General features: G+C 49.2%; 1 protein-coding gene across 1 annotated transcript; it reads right to left on the bottom strand.

Annotated features, from left to right (window-relative positions):
• Positions 1 to 7,976: 7,976 nt before the first annotated feature.
• On the bottom strand, positions 7,977 to 10,559 carry LOC124667897 (AAA-ATPase At3g50940-like). Its single transcript, XM_047205131.1, has 2 exons — positions 9,506 to 10,559; positions 7,977 to 8,831 (listed from the first exon to the last, which is right to left on the bottom strand). Exons 1-2 carry the CDS (start codon positions 10,487 to 10,489, stop codon positions 8,265 to 8,267), a joined length of 1,551 nt encoding a protein of 516 aa, XP_047061087.1. The 5' UTR covers positions 10,490 to 10,559; the 3' UTR covers positions 7,977 to 8,264.
• Positions 10,560 to 11,973: the final 1,414 nt, after the last annotated feature.

Raw genomic sequence — 11,973 nt, 5'->3', positions numbered from 1 at the left:
GCATACGATCCTTTCAGAGACGCCTGGAGCTCATCGGCGTGTGGTGGCAGAGGCACCAAGGGCCTTGATTGCTTTTCTAGTTTTCTTTCCAGGGTGCTTTGTGTAATTTGTAGGGTCTCTTCTTCAAATAGTTGGTTCTCTAGGGCAAGAGATGGCAAGGACCTTACTATAATTTGTACATGCCATGTGTGCTTCAATGAAAGTTGCTCCGCTAGGGTCGTTGACCCCGTCTTGTGTTAAAAAAGAATCCTCAATTTATTACACTGACATTTTTAATACTCCACATTGACTCAGTTTATTACATCGACATTATTAATGCTCCATCTATCTCGAATTATTTTTCGTAGATTTATTAAAATATGCATGTATCAAGATACGTTTTAGTGTTGACTGTTGAGATTAGATAGTTGCAAATATTGAGATATCCGTGACATCTAATCTGGGAGAGACGGAGCAGTCGTTGTTATTGTTGTTATTATAGAGAAACGTCAAATTCAAATTTTGAGTGCACTTACTTAGTTTTGTTCACTCAATAGAAAAAAATCAATCTGTTTCAATTGTTGTTATTTTAGAGAATCATCGTTACAAGCGCACGTGACATTCTAAGGCTATGTTTGTTTGAGCTTCTACTTCTGCTTTTGAGGTCTAGAAGCAGCAGCTGAAACAAACAGCAGAGAATTGAAAAGCGCTGGCGAGAAGCAGCGTCGCGAAATGAACTGCGCGAGCGCCTCCGAGCGAAAGCAGGGTCGGGGGTGCTTTTCCCTGCTTCCCGAGCTTCCTGAAATGCACGTAACGAAAATGCCCCCATGACTTCGGACGAATAACGGAAAAACTGCCACCGCGTGAACACACCCCTGCTCCCCGTGACCAGACGCCACCCCGAGCTCCCGACCTCTCTCCCCGTCGTGTCCCTTTCCCATGGCTCGCTAGGGCTAGGGTTCCCCGTCGCCAGCGCCACTATTCGCCGTCCCCGACGCCCTAGCTCCCCCCGTTACCCTTCCTCGTTGCCAGCGCCGCTAACCCCTGCTCGCGCCGTCCCCGTCCCCGTCCCCATCTGTGAGGAGAACAGGTCGGGTCGGCCTCGTCCCCGTCGGCTGCCGGAGGCTCGAGCCGCGCCGCCTCGCCAAACCTCCAACCGACAGCGCCATCTCTCCTCCGGCCGCAGTTCTCTGGACGCCACCACGAGCCAGGCCTATTGACCGCCGTCCCTGTGAGCATCGCCGGTCGTCAGAAGCAGGAGCTCGTCCCCGTCCTCACAACCGAGAGGAGGAGCTCGTCCCCATCATCTCCGTCCAGCGGCATCATTCGTGGTCGGGATCCGTCCGCCGGCCGCTAGATCTTCCGATCTGAGATCTTCTGTCCCTGTCTTGGATCTCCACGAGTCACATGCAGCCAGATCTTCCCAAGCAGCTAACTGACGAGGTGTTCATGGTTAACTGATGAAGTGTCAATTTGCTTTACAGCACGATTTCTGAACCTTTCCCAAGCATGGGCATATCAGGACGTTTGATTGGTCACGATCTCGTGAAGGCAGAATACAAATATGTTTGTTATGCATAAAAGAATATTTCAGTATACAAAGTTTGTTAAAAACATATTTGGTTTAGAAATAATTTTAGGTATTTTTGCGCCATCTCGGTCCTCCTCCAAGCTCAACCCGTCCATGTCTGCATCATCTTCTCCATTTTGAGTGATGTCTGCATCATCTTATCCATTTTTAGTTGATGAAACATGTCTTGTAATATAAATGTCACGGCACTCTTTGAATATATGTGATGTTTTATATTTAGTATGAACAAATCTCGTAAAACAATCACAATTAGTTGATTCGTGTCAAATCAGTATTTATATAACTTGTTCAGCATTTAGGGGTATTTCAGAGATTTCATCTTTCATAACAGCTACAGCAGTCATTAACAAAGACTTCGCTAAACATCAAATCTCAGCTTCTCACACTGCTTTCCTGCAATTGCTTTTCCATAAACTAACAGCTATGAATTGCTTCTCAAAAGCTGCAGCCCAAACAAACAGACCCTAAGGCCTACAGTAAATTTACTCATTTATTATAGTAGTTTCACATTCTTTTAAAATATTCTACAAGCTATAAAATTTATCTCTTAAATCAAGTTTACATACATAATGAGAAATAACAAAATAGACGGTTGTACTAATAATGATTGGCCACACTCCTTCAATATTTAAATGCATTGTTGTCACCTATGTCTGCAAGAACGCTAGATGTTTACTAACTCCATTCTGATGAATAAGACGTATAAATTTAATTAGAAGTCAAACCTTACTAAGTTTGACGAACTATAGATAATAAGACATAAACATTTACAATATTAAATTAATGCATCATGAAAATTATTTTATGTTGATTCTATTGATATTGGTTTCGTGTCATATATTTTCATATTTTTGTCTAAAATATCTGTATAACTTAGACGTTGTTGAATTTTGACTAAATTTATACGGCTCGTTTATTTAAACGGAGGGAGTAGATCTTAATTTATTGATATTAGTGATAAGTACTTATCCTCCTCTTTTGTAGCAGTATCTTATCCGTAGAATGCTTGTATTTTTTTCCCAAATACTTCCTAGTAATCATTTAAAGTTTTTTTAGTCATGCAAATTTATATCATTCTGTTAACACTTCCACTTGATTTATTTCCCAAACATATTTTTTAGTTTTTTAAAAAAAGAGTTGTATGGTGGTTGTCTAATGTATAGTCGTGGATTTGGAGATCCTGGGCATGTGCATGTTTTTGAAAACAAGTTTCCAGAAAAGGTAAGTTTTAGCTTAAAACTATGGCCGTGAGTTCTCACGAGTTGTGATAACTTCAGGTGTGGACGCGGGAAAAATATTGAGGGTGGGCACACCTTCCAAATTTCTATTCGCTCCTCATGTTCTTTTACATGTACATAGATAGGTGCATCCATATAAATGTGTAATTATATCCCTAGTGATTGACCACAAGGCCGTTTCCGTGCAAACAAGGGAGTTATTGATAAGGGGGGATCCCAGCAGATCCTCCTAGGCGTTGCCCGATCTTTCACAGCGAGAACCCGGGTAGATAGAATCTTCCAATAACGCGATGAACGCAGCCTGGAGAAGGGGGAACGAATCCAGCAAGCAACGGATCGAAGAACGATACGCCTCAAACCTTGAGCTAGACAATCCTTGATGAACACAAGAACCTTCGCAGCGGATATAATAGATAAACGGCAGCGCCGTACCCCCGGAGGGATGATACACGCGAACACACGCAATAGGGTAAACCCTAAACTTTTGTCTAAACTTTTCTACCTAAACCCTAGCCGCCCCACCTCCTTATATGAGGGGGAGGTGGCCGGCCAGCCCTTGCTGGGCTAGGGAGCCCCACTATGGGCCTACCCTGGTTTGGTTTGGACAGGCCCAAAACCAAACACAACACTAATTTTATCCTAATTGGCTCACCACATGACCTGGCTACATTATTTCCTAACATAGAATGAATGACACAACCTTAGACTTAATTATTACATAGCGTAGGTCGTCCTAGCATGTCACTCCTGAATCCTCGATGGCGTACCACCTAGCTTGGTGGAGTCCTGAAATTGGCCTCCACATAGGCCTCCATGCCCATATCATCCTCCCCCCTTCAAGAAGCGTTGTCCCCAACGCGTGAGGGTTTTCTGGAAAAGGTGACGTGATATGAACATGACACGTCCTCGCCGTCCTCAAGTCTTGATTGCCTTCTACACCACATCCTCCCTCGCGGCCTTCTTGACTTAATACAACACTTGGCGCCTCCTTTCTTATCCACATGAACTTGGACTTCGGCGGCAATACCTTCTTCTTGCGAGGTTTTGATGGACCCCTGTGTCGCTGAACATGACCCTGCACAAGATGTGTAATGCCTGGACCACATAAATGTCTCACACGTCCATCCTTGCTTCGATGCATCCGCGGTGTCGCGGAAAACTGGACTGCAGTACTCCTAGCACGGAAATGCCGCTGCCCACTGTCTCCACTGACGCGCTCGCCTCCCACTCCTCCCATGCGCTTCAGCGCCATATGCACTGACACACCATCAACACAAACATCATCAGTCTGTATACTGGCATAAACACAAACTGGAACTGTAGCACATGCTGCAACATCCACATCAACAACAAGTGTAGCTTCATCCGGCTTGTCACCAACAAGAATTGGCTTGTCATCTACAGGCATGGCTGAAACATCACCAACATCAATGCTCGGAACATCATGCACCTCTGGCTGCACTTTGGGCTTGTGCAACTTCTCCTTACGCACCACTAACTCCACATCGGACTTGATATGATCATCACCCATGAGCTTCAAAGTCCGCTGTTTTCCACCATGCATAAAAGAATATGTATTTGCTCTCCCAGCATGTGTCACATTACGATCATACTGCCATGGACGCCCAAGTAGCAATCCGCACACCTCAAATGGCAACACATCGCACTCTATCTCATCAACATAGTCATCAACTGTAAATGGCACACGCACCTTATGAGTAATGTTCAGCATACCACAGCTATTCAACCACTCAAGACACTTAGGTTCAGGAAGACGTCATGTAGACAACCCCAATGTTATCACCATCGCCTTGCTTATGCCATTAGTATAGCTACCACCATCAATCATCAACTTGCAAGCCTTGCCTTTGATAATGCACTGAGTCTGAAACAAACTCCACCGCTGACCCTTGTCAACTGTCTTGCAAGCATCATCTTGTACCTTCTTGAGTTGCATATTCAGCCCGCTCAACGGTACATCCTTCTCAAAAGTCACAGTGGTGCTCTTGGTATCAGAGCCAGGTTTCCTCTCCTCAGTGACTATCTGTACTGGAACAACCTCCTCCACGGTAGTGTTAGAACACACCCCCGACTTATCCAAGCTTGCAAACTTAAAGCTATCACGCAGAAACTGCTTCAAATCTGCCCAACTAGACCATAGACCAATGATACCCTTAATTATGAGAGCATTACGGTACCAACTAGCCACAACATCATCAACACGCCTGTATGCAATAGCAAATTCCGTCTGGCCACCAAAAGAACTATCAAACACCTTGCATCTCTCAAATCCACCTTCAATGTGTGATTCCCAAAGTTGAAATTCTGTCGGTGTCGCGGAACTAGCCAACCTCCACTTGATGGTAGATGCATCAAACTTTGTACCCGTCATCATACCTAGGTAGTCATAATAGACATCTGCACACCTATCTGACATGCCACCAAAACGAGCCATTGTAGCGACAGCATCAACAACATCAGCAGGGTAAACCACCGGAGAAATCACCGCATCAGCAGCAGCCTGCCCGGTCCAGGAGCCGGTTGGACCGGCCTGGGCGTCGGTTGAGCGGGCCCAGAGCCTGGTCTGACCGGCCTGCACGCCGGCAGGTCCGGTCCATTGCCCGGTCTGACCGGCCTGGCCACCGGCTGCTCGGCCCAGAGCCGCAGTACCCTGCCCGGATGGCACCAGCCTGGGGCCTGGTCTTGGCCGAATGGGGCCGGTCTGGAGACCGGTTGACCGGCTATATAACCGGCCCGGCCGGTCATGGGTCCGGTAGGCCGGCCCTAGAGCCGGATCGCGTCGCGAATTTGCTTCTTCTTCCCGATCCCAAACACCAGAAAACGCTATTTTGGCACCTGAAACAGCCATAGATGATAGGGAAACTGTACCCAAACAGCTCCAAACTTCCTCCAACTCAACCTTCTTCGACCGAGAGCCAATCTCCTCAGATGCAAACCGATCCAAAGAGATCGATCAACAAAACCTCGCCATGAGCAACCCAGAAAACTGATACCACATGATAAGGGGGGATCCCAGCAGATCCTCCTAGGTGTTGCCCGATCTTTCACAGCGAGAACCCGGGTAGATAGAATCTCCCAACAACGCGATGAACGCAGCCTGGAGAAGGGGGAACGAATCCAGCAAGCAACGGATCGAAGAACGATACGCCTCAAACCTTGGGCTAGACAATCCTTGATGAACACAAGAACCTTCGCAACGGATATAATAGATAAACGGCAGCGCCGTACCCCCGGAGGGATGATACACGTGAACACACGCAATGGGGTAAACCCTAAACTTTTGTCTAAACTTGTCTACCTAAACCCTAGCCGCCCCACCTCCTTATATGAGGGGGAGGTGGCCGACCAGCCCTTGCTGGGCTGGGGCGCCCCACTATGGGCCTACCCTGGTTTGGTTTGGACAGGCCCAAAACCAAACACAACACTAATTTAATCCTAATTGGCCCACCACATGATCTGGCTACATTATTTCCTAACATAGAATGAATGACACAACCTTAGACTTAATTATTACATAGTGTAGGTCGTCCTAGCATGTCCTCCTGAATCCTCGATGGCGTACCACCTCAGGGTGGGCATTCGGTTTTAACCGAAATTTCGGTTCGGTTTTTGCGGTTTTTGAACAAATTCGGTTTCCAAAAATGGTAACCGAAATTGGCATGAAAATTTAGGAAACCGAAGATTCGGTTAACCGACAAATTCGGTTCGGTTTTCGGTTAAAACCAAATGAACCTACTCACTTGAACAAATAGTAGGCATCACCAAGAAAGCAAATAGTGATTGACATATCAACACAAAAAGCATCAACTGCGCAAGAAATCGACAAATGAGCACCAATCGTGGAGGGATGCTATTTGGTAGGCTGCGGCACTCGTGGTACAAGTGCATCACTCGTGAGCGATTAAAAGGGGTAGCTAAGACTTCGAGCGACGTGTTCTATTATGCAGGCTTCACGCTATATTCAGAAAAAGCTAGTACATCAAAGACCAAAGTCATACATTGAATGAACAATTTTTGGAACATCAAATGCAAATGGGTTTCTATGGAATGATCGGTTTATGCACAAATTGATGGTAGGTTACTCCATTCGGTCTATTCGGTCTTGTTCGGTTGGTGGGGCTAAAAACCGAATTCTACCAAATTTAATTCGGTTAGTATAAATGGAAACCGAAAAATAGCGGTTAATGGAAAAAACCGAGATTTCGGTTAGTTCGGTTTCGGCTTCGGTTCGGTTTTCGGTTTCACGGTTTTTATGCCCACCCTGAGTACCACCTAGCTTGGTGGAGTCCTGAAATTGGGCTCCACATAGGCCTCCATGCCCGTATCAATTATTAAGACAAAAATGTCAACCACCGATGTAAGTTTAAAAATTTCCATAATGATATCCCCTATTGATTAACCATGAATTAATACAACATACATATTTAAGACTTGAGACACGGTTTCTATCATCTCCGCGCATCCCTCCTCCTATCAACATGCAGCGGTGATAACCTTATGTATTCCCCCAACATACGTGTGCACTCATATATTAGTACATATAAGATCATCATAGAAGATACTATATACTTGTATGCAACAAACAACAAACTATTTCACAATTTTCATAAACAAGTCACTACTCAAACATATACATAGCTAGTGATACAATAGATCATGGGCGATCAATAGATTACAGCACACAACATGTTTCCCAAGAGATTACACTAGGAATATGTTGGGGGTGTTGTTGTAGATGTTGATGATGAACACGCCGGAAGGGGTGGAGCCTACTGAGGCGCGCGGCAGCTGGCTCTCTGTTTCATGTTTTCGATCTCCTCCACCTCCGTCTCCAAGATGAGTCGGGGGACCATTATATAGGCATTTTTAGGTTAAGACTTCGCGGTAGGGCTTTCGTAAAGTGTTGGGGTATGCAGCAGAAAACAATAATTTTACTAACTAGTACTCTGATTGTCCAGATCTATCTAAGAGTAATGGTGTAATGGAGAGTGTTTCGGTGACGTACCATTACAGACTGAAAGCGGTTAACGTTACACTGGAACGTGGATGATGTAGTCGTAATTCCTCGCCGACCTCAAGATCATGGAGATCCTCGTACAACAACAGGCGGTACCGTACACGTGTTGTTATTCTAGGCTCTCCGGTAGGGAGATATCTTTGGCTCGGTGATCCGCCTGAGGACGGTTGTATTCCCTGTCTTTTGGTGATTTGATAGAAGTGACGGATGTTGCTAAAAAAAAGACATGATAAAACAATCGGAAGAACTACCCCTCCATCGACCGAGCGCTAAGGTAAATCTCGATTAATGGAGAATTAGCAAATCGCACATTGTAATGCTACCTTAGTGTGCACAAGATTTACAAAAGATCCATCCGTATGTAGTGGCATGTGCTGATTGTCACGGCAGCTGGCGTTTGGTACAGTACTAGGTTTGTTTACCGCCGTCCACGTCCGCGCACTCCACCTCGGCCACGCCGCGCTGTCCCTGATCCACGGCCCCCTCGTCGCGAGGAGCCACCAACTTCCTCGTCGAGCACCACTCGTCTTGCAGCACCCACGACGCCACGACGAGGCGCCGGCGCCGGCTGCCGACGCGGGCGCCTAGGCCCTACGTGCAGCTTCTGCTTGATGTACCCGGCATCTTCCCCGGTGCCCGCCTTCCTGTCCCTCAGCAGCTTCGCGGCCATCTCGACAGCGGCGTCGGCGTCGTCGGTCGCGAGCAGCTTCTCGGCGACCTCCGCCGGCGCAACCTCCACCTCTCGAAGCAGCACCTCGATCTCGGCGAAAAGCGGGTGGTCGTGGACGCCGTGGTAGTTGGCCGCGAGCTCCCTGAAGGCGACGAAGCCGCAGTAGCCCATGTGGACGTGCATGTCCATCCGGCCGGGCCGGAGCAGCGCCGGGTCCAGCCGGTCCTTGTGGTTCGTGGTGAAGATGAGGATGCGCTCCTGGCCGCTGCTGGACCAGAGGCCGTCCACCATGTTGAGCAGCCCCGACAGAGTGACCTGCATCACACGCGGCAGATGGCAAGGCAACGTGCAGGTTGGTAAGTGACAAGTGATGACAACAAGCTGTCAAGCTAGTATCTGATCAAATAAGAAAAAGGCAATCGTGAAGGTTTTACAATATGCAGGAACCACAGGAAATGATGTGGCCAACTGCTATTGTTGGAGAAACAACAGTAATAGTACAGACGTACAGTACTGCGCATTTGGTAGTCAGAAGTGACTTGCTTCTAGTTGAAGCAATGCAGTGCTGCTCTGTCGTTTTAGTGTTCAGTGAGGCTGCGAGACAGTGACCCAAAGCTCTGTTTAAAATGTTAATAGTTCTAAAGGACTAAAGCAAAGAGCTGTGCAAAGTGATTTTGCAGTGTGTTCTGATCTGTAAGCTGCATGATGATCTGTAAGACCGCACTGCATGTGCGCCTCACCAGATTTTGGAAAGGTTCGCTTCAGAGAGGGTTCCTTTGTTTTTTATGCAGTGTCTTACCGTGATTGTTCTCTTCAGACATAGCTTTACCTTCGATGTTCGTGAAAATCTTTACCTTCTCCGAGAAGAAAGGCGTGCTAAGATGAGATACTTGTAGGTAGTGCTACTTAAAATTGCTAAGATGAGAAGTAGGTATGCAACTCGCGACATGAACTGGAATAGCAGTTTAGAACAAGTACTGATGACTAACCTTGTGATTCTTGGACGCCGGGCTGCTTCCATCGGGGCCTTCTCCGTTCACGTCTCTCCGCGGCGTCGTGGTAAGGGCGCAATCGACATCCTCGACCAACAGTATGGACCTGTTCTTCATCCGGATCAGCAGTTTCCTCAGCTCGGTGTTGGACCTGACGCCGCCGATGTCGAGGTCATACACGTCGAAATGGAGGTGGTTGGAGATGGCCGCGACGAGGCTGGACTTGCCGGTGCCCGGCGGCCCGTGGATCAGGTAACCCCTCTTCCACGCCCTCCCTGTCTGCCGGTAGTACTCCTTCCGGGTCAAGAACCTGTCCAGGTCGTCCACCACGGCCTCCCGCAGCCCGCCGTCCATGGCCACCGTCGCGAGCGTGGACGCGTTGCGGAGCCTCACGGTCCGCCACTTGCCCCACTCGTTGCTGTACAGCTTGGTCTGCCTCTGCTCCTGGGACATGGCCTCGACCCGGGCCATGACGGCCGGCAGGTACGACCCGAGCACCATGTCCTTGTGCCGCGCCTCGAAGCTCAGCTTGAACACCTCGCGCGCGTCCTCCGCCGCGGCACGCCGCCTGCTGCCGTCGTGCTTCCTGCTCAGGCGCCACGTGAGCTGCGCCCCGCCGAACGCGTCCACGACCGCCGTGCCGGGGCGCATGGCCAGCAGGACGTGCTCCGCGCCGGAACCGCGCGGCAGGCTGGCCTTCATGAGCGGCACGGACGGCGCCGCGGCCAGGAGCGTGGAGACGTACGCCCTGGCCGCCAGGAAGACCCGGTTGTACAGGGCGCCGTCGAACTCCTCGATGAGCACCACGTGGCGACGGGCGGAGGCGGGCGGCAGGAGGAGCAGCCCGCCCAGGGCCGTGCCTGGGAGGATGTCGGCTATCAGCCGGCGCAGCAGCATGGCCGCGCCCACCACGGAGGTGGCCACCGTCACGGCGCTCTTGTACCGCTCCAGCGCTTTGTTGTTTGGAGATGCCATGGCCATGGCCGGATCCGACTGACGGTGTAGCTCTGTGGAAGTGGATTGGGTCGCTTAACACTTCGATCTTTTAATCATGTACTAGTACTGACTACTGAGGGCGGTTCATCATTCGGAGTGATCAGTGTATGCAATTGTATTTCTTTGCAGTAGTTTGGATCAAACTTTGCTTCGAAAAGGCGATTTTAGTGCGTCTTGACTCCTTACCTTTTACCTTTCTGAGTTCAGACATCTCCAACGTTGCAAAGTGTCCGGGTCGTCCACGAAGATGCAAACGCGGGAAAAAATGCGGCACGTTTGCGTCTCCTCAGACCGTGCGCGGTCGCGCCGAGCGTCCGCTCGCTTGTCCCACGAGCCCGCCTGATAGCGATCCTGGCTACCGTCGGCGCGAATTAAGCACAACAACTGTCGGGGAGGGCAACCGCCAGAGTGGCAACCGCATCGATCGACGCGCGAACCGCCGGAATGAAGCGCCGAACCGCCGCGGAAGAGCAACCGCATCCCTCTTTGTTATACGCGCCACCATTAATCCCCGGTCAATAAGACCCCTGCGTCTAGGCTAATTCATCTCCAACCGGCCTACCATTCATCTTCATCTCCAACACCAGCGTGAAAGCCATGAGCAACCTGTCGTTGCCATCAGACACCGACGGCGAGGGGAAGCCGCTGGGATGGCGGCACTGGTGGGATAGAGCTGCCACGCTGAGCAGCTCTAGCTCCCCGCCGACGGAGGGTGAGGGGAGGGGGAAGGCCGTCGCCAACGACGGCCAGGATGAGGAGGGGGACACCGTTGGCCACGATGGCCAGGACGAGGATGAGGAAAAGGAAGAGGATTCATATGCAAGATGGACACGGCTGGAGGTGGAGGAGACGGCCGAGGAGGCAGCGTTGGCAAGGAAGGAGGAAAGGGCCTGGGCAAGGGCACAGGCGGAGGCTCATCATCCGTTCACCGACGACGAGGAAGACCTCAATGACCACTCGTCGGACGGGGGCTCAAGCTCGTCGGACGCGTTGACCGCCAGTACCTCTTCGGAGGAGGTGACAAGCAGGAAGCGTGTCTGTGAGGATGACGAGGCGGGGCCTTCAAATAAGAATAAGAAGTAGCTAGTTTAAAATTTTGTATGTTTTTGCAATTTGTATGTTTAATTTGTTTAAAGTTGTTGCACTAATTTCAAAATATGGATCTACTTAGAATGTGATGACAACGATTTATACTTCGCATTGCATGATCAAAGACTCATTGAAGATACTTCGCATAGGAAACCATGGAAGCAATTTAGGAAGGGGTTCTTGCAAACTTTAACCAAAGAAGTATCTCCAAAAAATCGAATTCTACTTTAGAAATGCGTCGGGTCGCTGGGTTGCCTCGAGACGCAAACAAACAATTTGCGCCTAGCGACCATTTCAGTTCCCGTGGGCCGACGCAAACAGGCGCACGAAAATAATTTGGACGTCCAAAATGCGTCGCCCCATTGGATATGCTCTATGTG

Source organism: Lolium rigidum, chromosome 6 (genome assembly GCF_022539505.1).
Source record: "Lolium rigidum isolate FL_2022 chromosome 6, APGP_CSIRO_Lrig_0.1, whole genome shotgun sequence".
NCBI lineage: Eukaryota > Viridiplantae > Streptophyta > Magnoliopsida > Poales > Poaceae > Lolium > Lolium rigidum.
Note: the sequence above shows the minus strand (reverse complement) of the source record. Positions and strands in the feature narration are given on the sequence as shown.